This window comes from Chrysemys picta, chromosome 3 (assembly GCF_011386835.1).
Source record: "Chrysemys picta bellii isolate R12L10 chromosome 3, ASM1138683v2, whole genome shotgun sequence".
In the NCBI taxonomy this organism is placed as follows: Eukaryota; Metazoa; Chordata; order Testudines; family Emydidae; genus Chrysemys; species Chrysemys picta.
In genome coordinates this window covers 134,402,967-134,422,613 of record NC_088793.1, presented here as the reverse complement: position 1 = coordinate 134,422,613, position 19,647 = coordinate 134,402,967, and the positions used below count along the sequence as shown (strand labels likewise).

Genomic DNA, 19,647 nt, shown 5'->3' with positions numbered 1-19,647 from the left:
CCCCCCCTCCAAGCACCACACCAGCCGAAGCCCCTGCCCCCCCACCGAGCACCGCACTGCCGAATCCAAAAAAAAAAATTAAAAAAAAAAAAAAATCAAACGCCGCCCTGCCCAAAGGTGCTGCCCCAAGCACGTGCTTGGTCAGCTGGTGCCTGGAGCCAGCCCTGTGCAGGTTTCACCGCTGTGCACTTTAGCAAGGGGTGATATTTGAACAAAGGGAGCTAGCACATGTGAGGGTCAAATGGAAGGGTGCCAAATACCACACGGTGGGCATTTCTGCCATTTAGGGTTCCCAGGTGTCTGGTTTTCGACCGGTACACCCAGTCGAAAAGGGACCCTGGCGTCTCCAGTCAGCACCACTGCCAGGCCGTTAAAAGTCTGGTTGGTGCGGGGCTGGCAGGCTCCCTACATGGCTCCGCAAGGCTCCCCAGAAGCATAGAATCATAAGGTTGGAAGAGACCTCAGGAGGTCATCTAGTCCAGCCCCCTGCTCAAAGCAGGACCAATCCCCAACTAAATCATCCAAGCCAGGGCTTTGTCAAGCCTGACCGTAAAAACCTCTAAGGAAGGAGATTCCACCACCTCCCTAGGTAACCCATTCCAGTGCTTCACCACCCTGACAGTGAAAAAGTTTTTCCTAATATCCAACATAAACCTCCCCCACTGCAACTTGAGACCATTACTCCTTGTTCTGTCATCTAGATCCATCCTCTTTGGAACCTACCTTCAGGTAGTTGAAAGCAGTTATCAAATTCCCCCTCATTCTTCTCTTCTGCAGACTAAATAATCCCAGTTCCCTCAGCCTCTCCTCATAAGTCATGTGCTCCAGCCCTCTAATCGTTTTTGTTGCCCTCCACTGGACTCTCTCCAATTTTTCCACATCCTTCTTGTAGTTTGGGGCCCAAAAGTGGACACAGTACTCCAGATGAGGCCTCACCAATGTCGAATAGAGGGCAATGATCACATCCTTCGATCTGCTGACAATGCTCCTACTTATACAGCCCAAAATACCATTAGCCTTCTTGGCAACAAGGGCACACTGTTGATTCATATCCAGCTTCTCATCCACTGTAATCCCTAGGTCCTTTTCTGCAGAACTGCTGCCTAGCCACTTGGTCCCTAGTCTGTAGCAGTGCATGGGATACTTCCTTCCTGAGTGCAGTACTCTGCACTTGTCCTTGTTGAACCTCATCAGATTTCTTTTGGCCCAATCCTCTAATTTGTCTAGGTCCCTCTGTATCCTGTCCCCACCCTCCAGCATATCTACCACTCCTCCCAGTTTAGTGTCATCTGTAAACTTGCTGAGGGTGCAGTCCACCCCATCCTTCAGATCATTAATAAAAATATTGAACAAAACCGGCCCCAGGACCGACCCTTGGGGCAATCCGCTTGATACTGGCTGCCAACTAGACATGGAGCCATTGATCACTACCCGTTGAGCACAACAATCTAGCCAGCTTTCTATCCATCTTATAGTCTATTCATCCAGCCCATACCTCTTTAACTTGCTGGCAAGAATACTGTGAGAAACATGTCCCTCGACCCTCGGCTCCTCGACATAGGGGTGGCCATGGGGGCTTCACACACTGCTCCCACCCCAAGTGCCGGCTACGCAGCCCCCATTGTCCGGGAACCATGACAAATGGGAGCTGCAGGGGTGGCGGGCGTGGGCAGCATGCAGAGCCCCCTGGACATGCCAGTTGCTTCCCGGAAGCCGCCTGAGTTAAGTGCCACCTGGAGCCTGCACCCCAAACCCCCTCCCACATGCAAAGTCCCTCGTGGAACCCCATGTCCCCCCCCACCCCACCCCCCCCACACACACCAACCCTTTTCCCCAGCCCATAGCCCCTCTCACACCCTGAACCCCTCATTTTTGGCCCCATGCCAGAACCCGCATCCCCAGCCCAGTCCATATCCCCTTCCACACCTCAACTCCCTGCCCCAGCCCAGAACCCCTCCCACACTCCAAACCCCTTGGCCCCACTCCCCAGCCCAGAGCCCCCTCCTGCATCCCAAACCCGTCATCCCTGGCCCCATGCCAGAGCCCGCACCCCCAGCTGGAGCCCTCATCCCCTCCCAACCCTCTGCCTCAGACAGGTGAAAGTGAGCGAGTGAGGGTGGGGGAGAGTGAGCAACAGAGGGAGGGGCAATGGAGTGAGTGGGGGCAGGGCCTCGGAGAAGGAAGGGGCAGGGGCAAGGCAAGGGTGTTCGCTTTTGTGTGATTAGAAAGTTAGTAACCCTACTGCCATTCCAATTTTATATAACCACATGGGATGGATTTTTACTAAGAATTTCAGAACAACATTAGCAGTTCAAGCTAAAAATCACTTGGCTACAATCTCCAGCTTTCAGAGCTGTAAACTAAACATGTAATGAAATCCTACAATAATTACACAAACAAAACTCCCATTTCAGTTCAATAGGAGTCAATAAGTTAGCGGTTATTCATACTTCTAGGTTCAGCTATTGGTGTGCATGTTATATGTTTCCATCGCCTCAATACTAATTTCAGAGTTGTTGTTCTTTGCTCATGTAAAACAGATTGGATTTCCAGTGGGAGGAGGAAATGAATGAAGGAATCTATCCCAACCTCTACTTGGTAAATAGCTCTCTATTACAAAAGCTCATGCTTCGATGATTTGCATGAAGTGGATAAACTTCCTTTATAGTAAAACAAATCCACTGATCATGCCAGTTTGGTTAGCAAATGAAAAATCTGAAAAGCACAAAGCTGCAGTTTGAAATCTACCAATCAGTCATGGGCTTTCAGTTGTTGTATGCTATGTCCAGATTGACTAAGTAGGAAAAGTAATTAGATGGCCAACCAGCAGAGAAGAATTTTATTATAAGATTTTCTTCATAGTAATTGTAATTTACAGTATTGGTAGCTTCATCATGATGAGAAGGATAATATATTTTCATTAAACTCTAGTCACTTACTTCCAGACTTAAACTCCTAGCGCAAGTCAGAAAGTCAAGGGATCTTTGAGAAAATAAAGTCCTCCTTTACTATTTATGAATGTTACAGAATATCCTCTATTGACTTTGTGCCAAATATGTATAGGCTTCAATAGCATTACACTAACTATGAGTCTGCCCATTTGTCTACTTAACAGATTCCAAACTTGTCAACATAACAGACTATATCCTTAAAGAATACCTGCTGCAGGATCTTAAGTGAATCTCCTTTTCTACTGGACCATTTTTATAAAGCTGAAGTATTTTTAAATACAGCCTTAGTCATGGACAGAAGGACATGCACCGTTCATGAAAGACCGTTCATATTTTGTGTTACTGTTTATTTTCATGGACATGCCACTCCCTTAAAGATTTAAAGTAAATTGACAGACTGAGGGAGTCCAAAACTGCTCTTCAACTATCTACTTGTAGTAGCACTGAAATGCAACTGTGGCTACCTCCTCACTACGGGGGGGGCGGGGGTTCGATTTAAGATACGCAAATTCAGCTGAATTCGACGTATTGGAGCCGACTTACCCCGCTGTGAGGACGGCGGCAAATCGACCTCCGCGGCTCCCCCGTCGACGGCGCTTACTCCTACCTCTGCTGGTGGAGTACAAGCATCGATTTGAGGATCGAATGTCGCGTCCCGACGAGACGCGATAATTCAATCCCCGATAGATCGATTTCTACCCGCCGATTTAGGTGGGTAGTGTAGACGTAGCCTGTGTTTGAGGTGGAGGACAGCAGCTAACTGAAACACAGCTGAGGTATGTGATAAATTCTGGCCAATGACAACTTACGCAAACTCCTACTCTTATTTAAAGTGCTATGGCAGCATTAGTAACCATGCAGAGCAGAAAGCATCTTGGTAAACTACATGGTATTCAATTGATCTGTTTTAGAAGGATGAAAGGCTAAATTGAAATTCCTGGAACTAATATCTATTGTTGCAGAGTCTAAAGATTTCAGAGTGGTAGCCGTGTTAATCTGTTTCAGCAAAAACAATGAGGAGTACTTGTGGCACCTTAGAGTCTAAATAATTTTTTAAACCTGAGTCTTGTTCCACTAAATTGTCTCCTTTGACTGAAAATATACTTCAGTAAGATTTAAATGATCTCTAAAATGTACTTTACCTTGGATTCCAAGTAAATGTTGGCTAAAGACATCTTGGAAATCTTATACAGACAGATGGAGAGTGAGATGGCGCACAGAACAAACAATGTGTCATTAATTGCCACCCGGACAGAGACAATGACTTTCCTCTCTGAATTGTCTGTTCTCACCAACACAGCACATGTTAAATTCACCAAGAGGAAGAGGAGACTGATGAAGAGAGAAGCCAGATAGAGAGGCAACCTGGAGAGGAAAAAACAGGTGTTTAGAAAACTACTATTTAGCAAGTGTCAGCAATGTGCTTGAAGCAGCACATAGAGCAAGGGAAGATACTGTCCCTGCGTCAAGGCTGTCCCAGCTGACACACTGAGCCAGCTACACCAAACTGATTCAGAATGCTCTATGTGGCCTGGAGGATGATTACAGTTGATTTCACAACTATTTTTAAAATCCAGAATAAACTGATATTCAAGCCATATACTTACTTGTAAGGGATAAAGCATGAAAGATGGGGTAGTCTTAACACATACGGGAGAAAAGCATGTATAAGACAAATGTAATATACACAGATCTTTACATCTATTTTAAACAGATGTGTTTACTTTGCTAGGCTCTGCACATCATACCTCGCAGGAACCCCTCTGACCATTCAACCAGACTCAGCATGCGTGAGGAAGCCATTGTTGGCTGAATGGTCGAGCTGTGTGGAACACCATGGCTTTAGGCCTGGGTATTGTACACACTCAGTACCATCAGGGCCGCCCGAGGGCGGCAAGTGGGGCAATTTGCCCCGGGCCCCGCAGGGGCCCCGCGAGCCCTGGCCTGGCCTGGGTCTTCGGTGGCATTTCGGCAGCGGGGGGCCCTTCAGTGCTGCCGAAGACGCGGAGCAACTGAAGGCCCCTCCCCCCCACCGCCAAAATGCCGCGGAAGACCCTGACCTCCGTCGGGTGAATACAAGCGCTGCAGCTCCTCCGCTTTGCCCCAGGCCCCCTGAATCCTCTGGGCGGCCCTGAGTACCATGAGTAGACCCATTGACTACCCATTTTTTAAAGTCATATTTTATGTCAAATAGAGGAAGCCCTTTTTAAACTCTAAAAGCCATGAGGCAGCTGGCTACCCAACCCCTCTTTCTCCTCCCCCAAATATCCTTGTCACATGCAGCTTCTTTGAGGGAACATTCAGATTTCTAAATATTAAAACTTGGGGCTGGCTTGGCACCTTGCAATCCACTCCAAGTGAAGGACAGCACATAACTGCACTGCCCAAGATCAGAGCAAGACCTGAACTATGAGTCTGAAAGCTGCCCCCTCCTCAGCCATCTGTTCAGGAGATGGGGTAGCAACTTGGCAGCAGGTGCTTTGCTCTCCCTCTTCTCCACACCTCCCCAACGTTGCAATGCAAAGTCCATGCAGAAACATAAGGATGCTCCTTTACTCCCATATGCAGTAGCAGAGCCAAGATCACAATCGGTCTCATAATTAAAAAAATAAGCAAAAGTGTTACCATTCTTATTGATTACTTATTTCAGTATTATCAAGTTCTGTTAAGTTACTAAGGGTCTGGCCAGGAGTTAGTTGCGGGAGGGGGCTCAGGGCTAAGCCAGGGGGTTGGGTGTGGAGTGCTTACCTGGGGCAGCTCCCGTTTTGTGCAAGGGGTGCAGGTGGGGATGTACGACTCAGGGTGGACAGGGGGCTGGAGGTGTTGGGGGGATGGGGTGTGGGGAGTTGCAAGAGTCAGGGGGGCTGGGTGTGTGTGAGAGGGATGCAGGAATCAGGTCTGGGTATGTGTGTGGGGGTGCAGGAGTCAGGGAGGGCAGGTGGCGGGGGTATGTGAGGGGGGTGCAGGAGTCTGAGCTGGGGGTTCAGGGTCTGGGAGGGAGTTAGGGTGCAGGAGCAGGCTGAGGGTTGGGGTGCAGGGTCTGGCCAGGAGTTAGGATGCAGGAGGGGGCTCAGGGTTGGGGCAGGAGGTTGGGGTGTGGAGCACTTACCTGGGCAGCTCCCATTTGGTGCAAGGGGTGCAGGCAGGGATGTGAGAAGGGTGCAGGAGTCAGGGCAGGGAGATGCGGGGGTGGGCTGGGGTTGTGGGGGTGCTGGCAGCCCACTGTCCTGAGCGACTCACAGCAGGGGGCAGGTATGTGTAGGGAGAATGTGGGGGCCCCACCCCTGCTCTGCCCTGCCCCTGCTCCACCCCCTTCCCCAAGGCCCCGCCCCCACCTCCTCCCCCGAGTGCACTGCGGCCCCGCTCCTCCCCCTCACTCCCGGAGCAACCTGAACGCTGGCAAACAGCTGTTCAGCGGCAGTAAAAGTGTGGGGTGGGAGAGGGGCGGAAATGTGACATGTGGGGGAGGAGGCTGCAGAGGGGTGAGCTTGGCTGCTGGTAGGGGCGGAGCCTGCAGCAGGAGCCCCAGGAGCCGGCAGGACCAAGCTTCTGCCCCCACAACTGCCCGGCCCTGGGGCCCCCTGTTGCCATGCCAGGGCACCCTGTGTTTCACTGTAAATCCACCTCTGCCATAGGGTCTGCTTGGAGGTTTGGCTTGGGGTTGGGATATATGCCCAGGTTATCTTTTGAGTAATCTAAATTCAGAAGGTAAAGAATAGTTTCACTCACTTATACAGCAGTGGAAAATATTGCCCCAAAAGGTTAATAGTTGAATCATGAGTAGGGCTGCAGGTTTGTCATGGTGTTAGAAATGTCACAGATACCACGATATTTCTGTTTGTCTGTGAGACTTTTCTTTGCGTCTGTGTCTGTGATTTAATGAAGCTGTATTTTCCAAATCGTGGGTTGTGACCTTGCAGTGCATCTCAGGTAAGTTTTAAGAAGGGTCACCAGCACGGAGCAGAGAGGAGGACTGGGAATTGGGCAGGGCTGAAAAGCTAGCCTGCCCCGCAATAACTGCACAGTGGCAATACCTGACTGGGCCTGGCTCCCCTGCTCTCGGCATTGTGTCCTGGCACGAGGTTGCTGTGCCATTTACTCAAATTTAACACATCTGCCTCACCCACCTGCCCCGTATCATGAGGTAGGGGTAGGTAGGCCAAACCTGAGCAGCACTGTGACCCTGTGCACCAGGCCTCAACACTCGGAGCAGGGAGCAAGAGCCAACCCCAGCCCCATGAGACAGGAGCTGCCATTGCAGAGTGAGTGTGGGGCGGGAGTCACTCTCCAACACCCTCCACCCCAGGCCAGGAGTAGAGGTGTGGTTAGGGTGACCAAACAGCAAGTGTGAAAAATCGGGACGGGGTGGGGGGGTAATAGGAGCCTATACAAGAAAAAGACCCAAATATCAGGACTGTCCCTATAAAATCGGGACATCTGGTCACCCTAGGTGTGGTGCCAGGGTGCTGCTGTGTCTGCTCAGTGCCCCATGGCAGGGCGAGGAGGAGGGGAGGGCGGGATTTACATATCCTGCATTTAAAGACATGGAGTTGAATGTTCATAGCTGTGACTTTACATACCACTTCCTCCTAAACATGTGACATTTCCTGAATGTACCATGGTTGCTCTGTGATTTTTTTTATTTTTTTTTAATAGAAAAAGCCATGACAAATCTGCAGCCTTGATCATGATACAAAATTAAAGCACTGTTAGCTCATTTCAAAATGAGTCAGTGCTCCCTTTTGCCAGAGCTGGTCATTGGAAAAGAAAGGGTGCTCCCTTGAAAGCCTTTTTATATGGAACAGGGAGAACTGAAAGAGCCTAAAGCCACTACTTATGTTTATGAATCAATCTGATTTTTTCCAGTTACATTCTTCAGTTACCATGGATGGCCTGAGGTGGAAATTACCCCTCAGAAGGAAGATAGTGCTCACTGTGAACCTTAAGGATAGGGTATTTTCATTAATGCTATTTATAGATCAAATTCCAGCCTGCAGAAGTTTTTAGGGTGAGCATTCTGAAACATCTCCCTCATACCCCACAAAATAATGTCAAGGGCACGTTAGTCCTGCAACTTTTATCTTTCACAGAAATGAATTGGTCTGAAGAATTATGCTCCCTGTTCTAGTGATTGTAACTTTATGAATAAAATGTAAGCAAGGTCACAAAAGGCTTTAAGCGATGGGCATGCCTGTTCCTGTTCCTCATTCCCTTCCCCTACTACTTCTCAATGCATGCCCCCAACACAAAGTACTCTGCTTTTCTATCTCAGATTAGGAAAACTATTTCCCTCAATGGTGGTGCTCTTAAATTCTGCCCCTGAGCCACCATTCACAATAGATTGTGCAGAAGTTCCAAATGTGATCATGCATGCTCTCTGAGTTCCTTTGGCTCAGCTCCCTTGCAGTGGGGTCTGAAAACTCCCATGCCTGTGTGCTGTGCTAGGCTTCTTGTGCTTCAGTGATGCTTGTATGCCCCGCTAGACATTTTGACCTTGGTTCCCCACTAGAGGGACTGAGATGTGCTCTGGGCTGTACCAGTCTCCTTGCATTTGGATCCTGGATTGGGGGCAGCCAAAAGTGTTAGTACTTCCCTGCCACTCATACAATCCTGATGTCAAGATGAGCTGTAACTCACAGTTTGTACAGCTCTTTATAATACGATCATCTCTCCCCTTTCATAGTTTCATGATTTCATAGAGTTTAAGACCAGAAGGGACCAGTAGATCATTTAGATTGACCTCCTGTTCACCACAGGTCTTTACATTTCATCCAGTTACCCTGGTACTGAGCCCAGTAATGTTAGTCAAACCAAACCATTTCAGTCCTCAGCAGACTGAACAGGTCTGACAATTAACGGGTTCTCACTGGGCCTCTGAATTAGCAACTATTGAAAAGACTGGGGCAAGTCACCCATTTCACAGGTCTTGTATCAGGTTCTAAAACTGTAAAGACACACTGCATCACTTATCCTCAAAAACATGAACGGAGTTTATCTCAGCAACCATAGCAGCTAGAGACTTAATTTTGGTTAATGAAAGCTTAGAGGCCAGTGAACAAGAGGGCAGTCTGGAAGAGGTGCTGCCACATCATACTGCCGCACACTGGTCCAGTCCAAGCCCTGAGTTCCATGGCATATCATCTATTCAAATGGCAAGATAAAACAGAAATTTCATGGACAACATGACTGTTTATCTCCCTTGGGAATTTCCAGATGCAGGATCTCAGTATTGTAACAGCTCAGCCGCTTCCCTTGGACCCCCTTGTGGCCAGGGATGATGGTGCAGTGTCTTACCTCAGTTTCCCCCTCTTGGTTCCTCAGTAACTCACAAAGAGGCTTTCACAAGTCCAGTAATAGCTCTTGTTGGAGCTTTTATAAAACATAAAGTTCCAAAATAAACAAAAAAGGTCCTTGAACCCAGCTGTAATCTGGGCACAGTCCCTCCTCCCTGAGGAACTGCCTCTTCCCTAAACCTCAGGAAAAGACACAAGGCCTGGTCTGGCTTCTTTGTCTTCTCCCCAAAAGGAAAACCAAACTTCTAGCTGGTTCTTGCTACCCAGCCCCAAGTTCAGGGACCACTGCAGGAAACATTATCTTTCCTTGCAGCTTCACTCTATAATCTCTTCCTTTGGCTACCCACAGCCTCTGTTTTTCTACTCCCTCAGAAGCCTGGTTAGGCATGTGCATTGTCTCCACCTGGAGAGGTAAATCAACTGCATCACAGCTGAGAACTATCTCCCTTTAGAAGGGCCAGCCACCCTGTGACAAGTACATTATTTATGAATTTATAGGGTGCTGCCAGTTACCTTATAGTAACTTTCAGTCCTTAAGTATCACCCCATTGTCCATAATCCTGATCTTGAGTTTGGCACATATCTGGGGCTGTGCAACATTTGGGGGTTTGCTCAGAGAGGGTCCATGCAGATGCTTTCTGTTGTTTCAGTTTCCATTTGTGCACATCCTTTGAGTTTTGCTTTGAGCGTTTGGGTTCATTTGTACCAAAAAACTCAAAGCAAAGTTTGACTGAAACCACCAATTTTGCCTGGTTGTTTAATCATGTGAAACTATCAAATTTCATATGTGGTTTCCACGAGAAATCATAAATTGCCTGAGGCCTGCTGATAACAACCTGAGCTCACAGAAAGGTGAGCTTGGCTTAAGCATTCTGTTTTTAACAAACCCCCAAAGCAGAGGAAAACGTTAGGTAGTTTTATTACAAACATAACAATGAGCCCCTTTGCCAAAGTGTCTGATACTATTAGAGAGCAGAGAGAAGTTTTCTTTACATGTATGCTCTATGAAGGTGGGTTTTATTAATCTTTTTCCTATCTTGAAATTGTATTATTCTTGATCTATATAAATACAGGCCTGAGAACACATCCTCTCACAGCTGCCTTGTTTATACAGTTGTGACATCATCACATCCTGGTTACTTTATCTTTATAGCAGAAATTTTTTTAAACAGATTAAAAATAAAATGAGGAATTCAATATTCAGAAATAAGGACAAATCAAATCCAGTTAGTACAGATTCCAATATTACTACAGCTTTGTCTACTCACAAATGTGGTACCTCTTTCACTATCCCATTATAAATAAATTGGCACAACCTCCCGAGCGTGGATGCAGTTATAACGGATACAAATGTACTAATATCAGTACAGCTATTCTGTACCAGAAGGGGAATAACCTATACCAATACGAGGCACACTAGGGATTACACCAATCTAGTGATACCTGTGTAAGAAAAAAAGAAAAAATTCACATTCCTAACCACCATCGTTATTTATACACGTACAAAAACTGTGTGGAGACCATGCCTAAATGTTTTGAATGTAATAGGAAAAAACGTAGTGCATGTATGAAGCTATGTGTTGGGACAGTGTGTGCATGACTCAGGGTTTGTCAACACTACAAACGGTTTGCTCGTATCGCTAAACTGGTAGAGCTATGCTGGCAGAGCTCTGTAGTGTAGGTGCAGCGTATGCTGACAGAAGGAGCCTTTCTGCTAAAGCCACCTCCCCGAACAACATTAGTAGTGGCGGCAGAAGCACACTTCTGTTTGCCTAGTTGCATCTACACTGGAGTCTTAGGACCGGCATGGCTATGTCAGCTAGGGGTTGAGGTTTTCTTCCCCATACTCCTAGTTGACATCACTATATGGCAAAACTGTGTAGTGTAGACTAAGCCTCAGACATATTGTACAGCTACTATGTACTTCAGAATGGAAAGCCTCGAATAACTACCCGTTTGACACTGATGCATTTCTTAAATTACGTAGAAAAAGGCATTACTGTAAATATCTGTAGCTGTGGAGGAAGTTCAAAGTTTCTGTTCCTCACCTTCAAAGCCCTCTGCAACATTATCCTCGTTCACTTCTCTACCTTCATCTTCTCATCACCAGGCTTTGTGCAGCCTCTCTCTTTGCTACACATTTGTTCACTCTCTGTTCTCATCTTTGCACCTTCTGTGCCAGCTGGTCTCAACCAAGTATCCTCCCTTTCTTCATTCAATTGTCTTCTCCAAAACTACCTGTTTCACACACTGTTCAACCAATATCCATGTATAGCTGTCTCGTCACCAAACCTTCCAATTACTGTATTAGTATTCCACCAAACAGCTCTTAAACTCCTGTTCTGGATTATTACCTATTGAGTTGTATCAATACCAAACCTGAATGTAAGCTTTCCAGGGCAGGAAAAATGTTATTTCTTTAATGGTTGGTATAGCACCATGTACTACCGAATAGTAGGGATGCGAACAAACCAAATAACTAGTCTGAAAATACTGTCTTGTTTTAATACAAAGTATAAATACAGTCGTCCCTTCTGGCTTTATAATCTATGAGATTAGCATTCCAGATAATTCCATTTTCTCAGCCTGAGTTGCCATTTTTAGCTTGTAAACTCTTCAGGACAGAGGCTGCCTCTCTCACTCTGCTTGTACAACAGTCAGAACAATGGGCTGCAATCCTGATTGAGGCCTCTGGCTACTGCCTCAATAGAAATTAATTAATTAATCTCTCTCTCAGCTTCTTGGACATCCACCAGCACCTTATAATGAACCTCCTGATAATTCGGGACAATCCCTCCTGCCCCAGCAAGACACCAGCCATATCTCTTAACATAAACCCTCAGCCTTTACAACCTTACCTCTCTACATTGCTGGAAACCCATCCAAGTGCCCCCCAACTAAGTCACCAGACTGAATCCATCCTCCCTGGCTCCTTGTCCTCTCAACTTTCTTCCTCCTCTTACCAAAACATGTAACTGAATCAAACACGCACCACCCCCCGCACACACACACACCTGTTGTCAGAACCTATGCTCTGACCAAGACACACATAACTGAACGCTCTTTCCTCACTTGACACAACCTTCCCCTAACTATCCCTGAGCATTCAGCTGAACCCAAATATAAAAAGCTTCTACATGAACCTGTCAGTGCGTAGCCACACTGATCCATTCTGAATGCTTTCTACTCACATCTGATTAACAGTATTGAGTAGAATTGTATAAAAATGCAGATGGATAGATAGATCTGATGATTATAGTCTTGTCTAATGTCTCTGTAAACAAAAGCCAACTGTTGTAATGATTGTTTTGTTTCTGATATTTACATGGCAAGGATTTGTAGACTTGTTAAAACTTCCTAAATAAATAAATACTTTAAAGAATTCAGGTGCTAAACGTTGGAAAGTTAAGCTCATTCCTAAATTACTAGCAGAAGTGGGCATCAAACCTATCATTTTAAAATATTTACCACAAGAAATGTTTGCATAGTGCTTACCGGTATTTAAGTAGTTCTGGAGAGTACTTTGACTTAGCTTTGAAAATCACCTGCAATAACAGGGGGGGAAAATTGCATCATTCACAAAGTAAATACAAATGAAGAAATACAGTGTAATCCTGAGGAAAAAAAACATCTTACATGTCACAGGTTATTAGGATTCATCAAATGTTTTTTGCACCTTCAGGTTATCTGCACTAGAAAATTTTGCCACTTAAAGTATACCAAGTGGCAAAACCACCCTAGTGCAGATAGACTGGTATAACTTAGTCCGGTTCAGGAATCAGATCTTTACTAACTAGATCAGGAGAAGGCATCTTTATACTGCTATGACTATATCCACACTAGGACATATACTGGTATAACTATATTGGTAAATAATTATACCCCCTAACTAACATAATTATACTGGTGCAACTTTCTAGTGTAGACCAGCCGTTGTGGACACCTTTACCTGGCAGTGTAGCATGGCCTTAAATTGGGTATAAATGTTTGCATCCACTTTAGGGGCCCTGTAAATGCGAATCAGGCCAAGTGTATTCTAGGCCTTGGCTACACTGGCAATTCACAGCGCTACACTTGCTGCGCTCAGGGGTGTGAAAAAACACTCCCCCTGAGCGCAGCGATTGCAGGGCTGTAAAGCGCCAGTGTAATCAGCGCCTGCAGCGCTGCACGCTTGCACGCAGCGCTGCAAGCTATTCCCCTCGGAGAGGTGGAGTACATACAGCGCTGCGGGACAGCTCTTGCAGCGCTGGTGGCGTGACTACACTCGCGCTTCACAGCGCTGCCACGGCAGCACTGTGAATCCGCAAGTGTAGCCAAGGCCCTACTGAAGTTTATTCAGTTCTCTCCGGTTACATCTTAATTGCCAAAAAAGGTGTGTTTTTACAGAGAGATAGCTACGGAGCATTAGTTATCTTGCTGTAAAATCTGTTGTAATGGAATATATGAGCCCAAAGAGTCAAAGGTGTTAACATGACCACCCTGAGACTATCCAATATTAAACAGTTTTAAACGTTATTCAGCATTTGGTATACAGAGACCTCAGCCTGCTTATTACCCTGACAAACACACCATTAAAATCTTTAAAACCTTTTATTAAAGATACAGAACAGAAGGAAAAACAGTTAAAGCATTTGAAATGTTAAGTATTAAGTAAGACCTTGTCTACACTACACAGTTTTGTTGACAAAAGTCAGCTTTCTTTGACAAAACAGTGGAGATATACACACTGAAATGTTCCTCCTGCCAATGTAACGCCCCTGCTATGCCCACATAATAAAACCACCTCAACAAGCGGTGTAAAGCTTTTTGCAACATAGTTAGAGCGATGCAGCATCAGTGTAGACACTCCACTTGGTTTTGTCGCCCTAATTGGCCTCCAGGAGGTATCCCACAATGCCCATCCTGACCACTCTGGTCAGCACTTTGAACTCTGCTTCCCTGAAGGTGCTGAGCCATGCGCCTTTCCCCGATTTAAAGGCCCAGACATTTTTAAAGTTCCTCTTCCTGTTTGCTCGGCATGCGCAGTTCACGTAGCATCTGCCCAGCTGATCAGGCTGGCTTTCTGCAGCAGATGTTTTCTTGCATGGAGCACACCAGAGCTGTTGGATCTGCTGAGTCTATAGGGAGAGGAGGCTGTGTAGTCACAGCTTCACTCCAGCCGTAGGAATTTTGATACCTCTGGGCTGACTGCTGGTGGCATACAGAAGGGGCACAAAAGGGACATGCAGCCGTGTTGTGCTAAAATCAAGGAGCTCCGGCAGGCATACCAGCAGGCAAGGGAGGCCAACCATTGCTTTGGTGTGGCACCGAAGACATGCCGCTTCTCTAAGTAGCTGCACACCATCCTCGGTGGCGACCCCACCTCCACTGCCAAGAGCTCTGTAGATACTTCAGCGGGGATTGGAGGCAGCAGCCAGCAGACTCAACCTCGATGATGAAGTGGTGGATGAGGAAGTAGCGCTCGAAGATGACGTGGAGCAAATGGCAGAGTTGTCTGGTAGCGCAGCGAGTCAGGACCTCTTTTCCACTCTGGAGGGTCTAGCCAGTCCCAACAGTCCAGCTCTGGTGTGCAGGATGCAGGAAAGGGGAGCTCCAGTAAATGCTCATTTTGCTTTGATACTTCATGGTCAGAAGAGATTGAGCTCTCACGTACTTTGTTATATAGTAGAGGAGGGATAAGGGACAGAAATTAACAACAGAGCCTATCCCTCTATGCTCTGGGTCCATGGTAGAAAAGTTTGTTAATGTACACAGGGCTGTCCCTGGAATCCTCCATAGTGATCTCTAGGAAACTTTCCTGTAGGTATTCTTCAATCCTCTGCCAAAGGTCCCTTGGAAGAGCTGCCTTATTTCTCCTCCCACTATATGAAACTTTGCTGCTCCACCCAAAAGTATTTCTGCAAGGATTAGAGCGGCACACAGGCAAGCTGCATATGGAGCCAGTCTGAATCCACATGCATGCAAGAGATGCACACTAAGGGTTACCCTTAGGAGTGAGATATCGGGTTTGAGTGCCCTAGCCTGTGGAAAAGGGTACTAATATTTAAAATAATCTCCCTATCTGCTTGTAGTAACCCCCTTCATGAGCCACTCTTTGTCCCTTCTTGCCCATTCCCCCATATCACCCCCCACCTCGAACTCACCATATTTGGGACTTGGGCCGACTTGTGTTCTAGCCTAGGAACACTGAGAAAGAAGTGTGTATAACTTTTGTGATTCACAGCTCTGAGGACACTCACAATACTGTGTCTATTCACTGTTTCTTTGGCTTCTGCAGATGTGCCCTTGAGGACCCCCTCCTCCACACCAGCGTAGTGCCTCTGTCAGATGAGGGGGTGAACAAAGAGGATATGTTTCATGAAGTGCTGCAGTCAATAGATACAGCACATAGCAAAACAAGAGCAGAGGGAGACAATTAATGAAAAACTCAGCTTGAATAGCCTGGAAAGGACTTAGAAACAGGAGAGGATGATAAAGCTCCTGGAGGGCTAGACAGAGATGATGAAGTCCCTCATTCACCCTGCAATCTGAGCACATCCGGGCACAACTCCCCCTGCAGCCACTACAAAACTCTGCTCCATGCCCTCCCCAAATTCCGCCACCGCATTCCTTGCATGTACCCCATGCACTCCATGCCTAGGGATTGGTTTCCCAATGAAAACTGGAGTTACACACAGCTGTGAGAGCCCTAACCGTGAGACTGTTCCTCATTGTAATGTCCTGTTTGACCAAAATTGTGTTTTTTCCTGTTATTAAAGTGAAATCTTTGAAATAAAATGAGTCTTTATTTTTGAAATACACATATTGATCAGTGCTAACACTGAAACACAGTGGTTATAGGTAGGAATATTTGCTCACTACAATTAACGCTCAGGAAGCAAGCACTACAGAGGTAATTCAAGGCAGCAAATAATCATTGGCTGACCGAATGCATCACTGGGAATCATTGTCAAAATGCTCATTCGAAGTCTCCCTGATTCAAATAGCCTCCTGCTGCGCACCCTAATTGTCCTTGTATCTGGCTCCTCTAAATCAGGAACCAGTCGATCAGCCTCTGCAGTCCATCCCTGGGGAAACTTTTCCCCCTTCACTTTGTAAATATTATGTAGAGAGAGTACAGCAGGCCCCAATGACCATTGGAATATTTTCCTCATTGAGGTCTAACCAGCAAAAAAGACAGTGCCGGCGACCTTTTATTTGGCCAAAGGCACTTTCAATGGTCATTCAGTACCTGCTGAGCCTGTTGCTGAAGCGCTCCTTGCTGCTGTCTAGGTTCCCAGAGTCAGGCTTCATGAGCCATGGAAGCAAGGCATAGGTGGGGTCTCCAATGATCACTATGGGCATTTGCACATCCCCCATTGGATTCTTCTGGTCTGGAAAGAAAGTCCCAATGTGCAGCTTTCTATACACTCCAGTGTTCCTAAAGATGCATTCATCATGCACCTTTCCTGAGCACTCCGGCACTGATGTCAGTGAAATGGCCCTGATGATCCACCAGTGCCTGCAAGAGAAGTAGCCCTTTCGGTTGATATACTCCAATGTAAGATGGTCAAGGGCCAAAATTCAGATATGTGTTCCATCTATCGCCCCGCCGCAGTGAGGGAATCCCATTGCCTCAAAGCCATCAATTATTTCCTGCACATCACTAAGAGCTGAGCTGATGCTGTTGTTACTGTTAAAGTCTGAATTCTGATCACATTTCCTAGAGGATAAAACAAGACACACACACACACACACAAGAGGGGAGAGAAAAGAACAGCAAAGATTCATTTTTTAAAAATGCAGCTTCTGTCTCTGGTGTTGACTTTCACTTGCAACCTCACTGCTGGAAAAGCACAGGCATGGCTCAGAGTCTTATTAGCCATCCAAAGACCTGGCAAACCTGTACCAGTATCAGGCTGTAGATCATTGCGTTTAACTGCCTTTTTCTGGTCAGAAGCTTTCAGCAGCATTGGAAAATATACAATCTTGGCCAGCTAAGCCAGACTTTCATTAGACAGAAGGAAAAAAGAGTAGGATAGGGAAAAGAAATAAGGTGGGTGAGAAATAAGGAAGGAAAAGGATACACAAGAGTGAGTGGGTGTGTCAAAATCTCACATCCCAAGTGATGTCTGGAATTTAGCTGCAGGCAGTGGAGGTGGCAGTGTTATCTGGGCCCCTCTCTTGGCCCGGACTGGTCAGGATGTCTCTTGGGATCAGGATGACAAAGGCCCAACAGTGTTACGGTAGATCCCAGGGTCCCAGGAGATGGTGAGGGTGACAGTCATGATAGTAAATTTCATTGCAGCGGTTGTTGGCAGACAGCTGCTTCTTCTGTTAATGTTCACCAAAAAACCTTTTCTTACTTCTTTTGTTTATCAGGCATGATCTTAACACAGGCCTTGAGTTATATCAATAGGCCTCTCTGTTTGGACTAATTTAGTCTGTCTTTACCTTTTCCCAGAAACATTTACTGTTCTAGGTTATTGGGATACTTTATAAACATTCGTCCACTTTCCCACAGTTAGGCTCAAACATGGGGTGAGTTGGTAGGCCCAATTATCACAACAAAATCTAGGCAAGGAACTGGGATGTTTATCATGATGTAGCTAGGAGTGGGCAGTTCTGGCGGAGGGATATAGGATTGAACTCACCAAGCTACACCTCAGTAAAAACTTCTTGTGCCTTGTCACCACTAGGATTTTACAGCAGAATAGCTAATGCATGTTAGTTATCTTAATATATATATATTTTCTGACAGTGAGGACATACCCTGACTGAAATGCCCACCTGCCATAATCTTCCCTTTGACTGTGCTCTGTTTCACTTTCTTATCCACCTAGCCTCTTTCAAATAACATTATTTAAAAAACAAATATCCCACACACTTTGAATAGATTCATGATTATCAAAAATGGTTTGGAAGTATCATTAGTATTTCACAGGTTAAAATGTTTTCTAAGTAAACCCAATTTGTAAGGGGGAATTTAAACTCAGCTTCCTTGCCATGGACTGAAAAGGAACCTGCTCACCACTTTAAAAAAAAACACACACAAAAACTTTAATTATGTTGCATGTTTTAGTGTGGGTGATTTGCTTTTAAAACCATTTTTCTCCCACTGGTCTTTTCTTTTCCATTTCACTAGAATTACTTTTTCCATGTGCTTTAAATATAGCTGAAATAACATTTGCTGTTTTTTATTTAACAGCTATTTACAGAATATAACTCTTATAATAGAAAATGTCTTCATTTGTGCACTAGCCTCCTCCTCGCTAGAGATGGTTATTGTTGAGTTACAGCCAGTAGAGGGAGCCTAGCTTTTCAATAGGCCCTACAAAATAATAGCTCATTTAAAATCTGAAAGTCTAGAGAATTTTCTGCAACGGTTTCTAATCTTTTTAAAGTAAGTCAAATGTCTGGGCTGCCTACAAACCCAGGCACTATCCCTTATAGTAGTGTCACAATATTCTGTGTTCAATTATCTAAACACCTCTAATAATATGTACTCAAAGGACTTCAGAAACAGGTTTTATGTTGTTTTATTTTACTTGCTGCTTAAAGGAGATAAGCAAAAAGCTTATGCCCGGTTTTGCCTCTCTGTGATGTATAAACAAGGCCCAACAGGTTTTTTGTGGGGAGTCAGGGGTTAAATTGTTTTCTTGCATGCTTTTTGCACTAGAAATTCAGCTTTTGTTTATCCCATTTATCCTGGAAGACAACGCTCTGGATGACTGGAGACAGGGTGACCAGATGTCCCGATTTTATAGGGACAGTCCCGATATTTGGGGCTTTTTCTTATATAGGCTCCTATTACCCCCCCACTCCCTGTCCCGATTTTTCACATTTGCTGTCTGGTCACCCTAACTGGAGAACATGTAGGATCATGACCTTGCAGAGATCAGGCAAGTGACATCTAACTAAGGGGCCGATTCTGCAACCCTTACTCACATGGAGTAGCACTTACACAAGTATTACCATTAATTTCAATAGGACTATTTTCATGAGCAAAGTAGTACTCAACATAAGTGTTAAGAGCTGATGTAAAGAGCTGTTACAGAGGTGTAGGTTGTCCTAATTAGCTTTGGTTACCCTACAAAAAACTGGTTGCAGAATTTACCAGGAGTAGATGCTGCAGGGCAGTAAGTATAGATGAAAGAGTGCTAAAGGGGCTTGTGTTGGATTCACTGTACATTTTAGTGGAGCTGCATCTGAATTTTATCAAAGATAAGTGATTTTTATTCAAACTGTTTAAACTATGCTAGAGAAATGTGTAAATATTCCTCTGCATTAGTGCAGCTCCCAGGCTGCCAGTAATAATAGAAGATGTAGTGTAAGGGCATAGGCATTCTTACCACCATGTCACCAAAGCAGAAAAACAGAGGGTCTGATTCTTGCAATGCTTACTCACATGAGTAGCCCCATTG

At 45.6% G+C, this 19,647-nt stretch overlaps 1 protein-coding gene and 1 long non-coding RNA gene across 2 annotated transcripts in view; one reads left to right on the top strand and one right to left on the bottom strand.

Annotated features, from left to right (window-relative positions):
• The window catches only part of LOC112059766 (uncharacterized), a 9,078-nt gene extending 3,509 nt beyond the window's left edge, over nucleotides 1–5,569 (top strand). The window contains exons 2-3 of the long non-coding RNA XR_002889039.3: nucleotides 2,541–2,598; nucleotides 3,116–5,569. This is a non-coding gene — a long non-coding RNA (uncharacterized LOC112059766). The remainder of the gene's footprint in view (nucleotides 1–2,540; nucleotides 2,599–3,115) is intronic.
• The window catches only part of GPR137B (G protein-coupled receptor 137B), a 45,969-nt gene that overhangs the window by 14,989 nt on the left and 11,333 nt on the right, over nucleotides 1–19,647 (bottom strand). The window contains exons 2-3 of the mRNA XM_065590525.1: nucleotides 12,740–12,789; nucleotides 4,094–4,316 (exon numbers count right to left, since the gene is read on the bottom strand). Of these exons, the coding sequence (XP_065446597.1) occupies nucleotides 4,094–4,316; nucleotides 12,740–12,789 (273 nt within the window). The remainder of the gene's footprint in view (nucleotides 1–4,093; nucleotides 4,317–12,739; nucleotides 12,790–19,647) is intronic.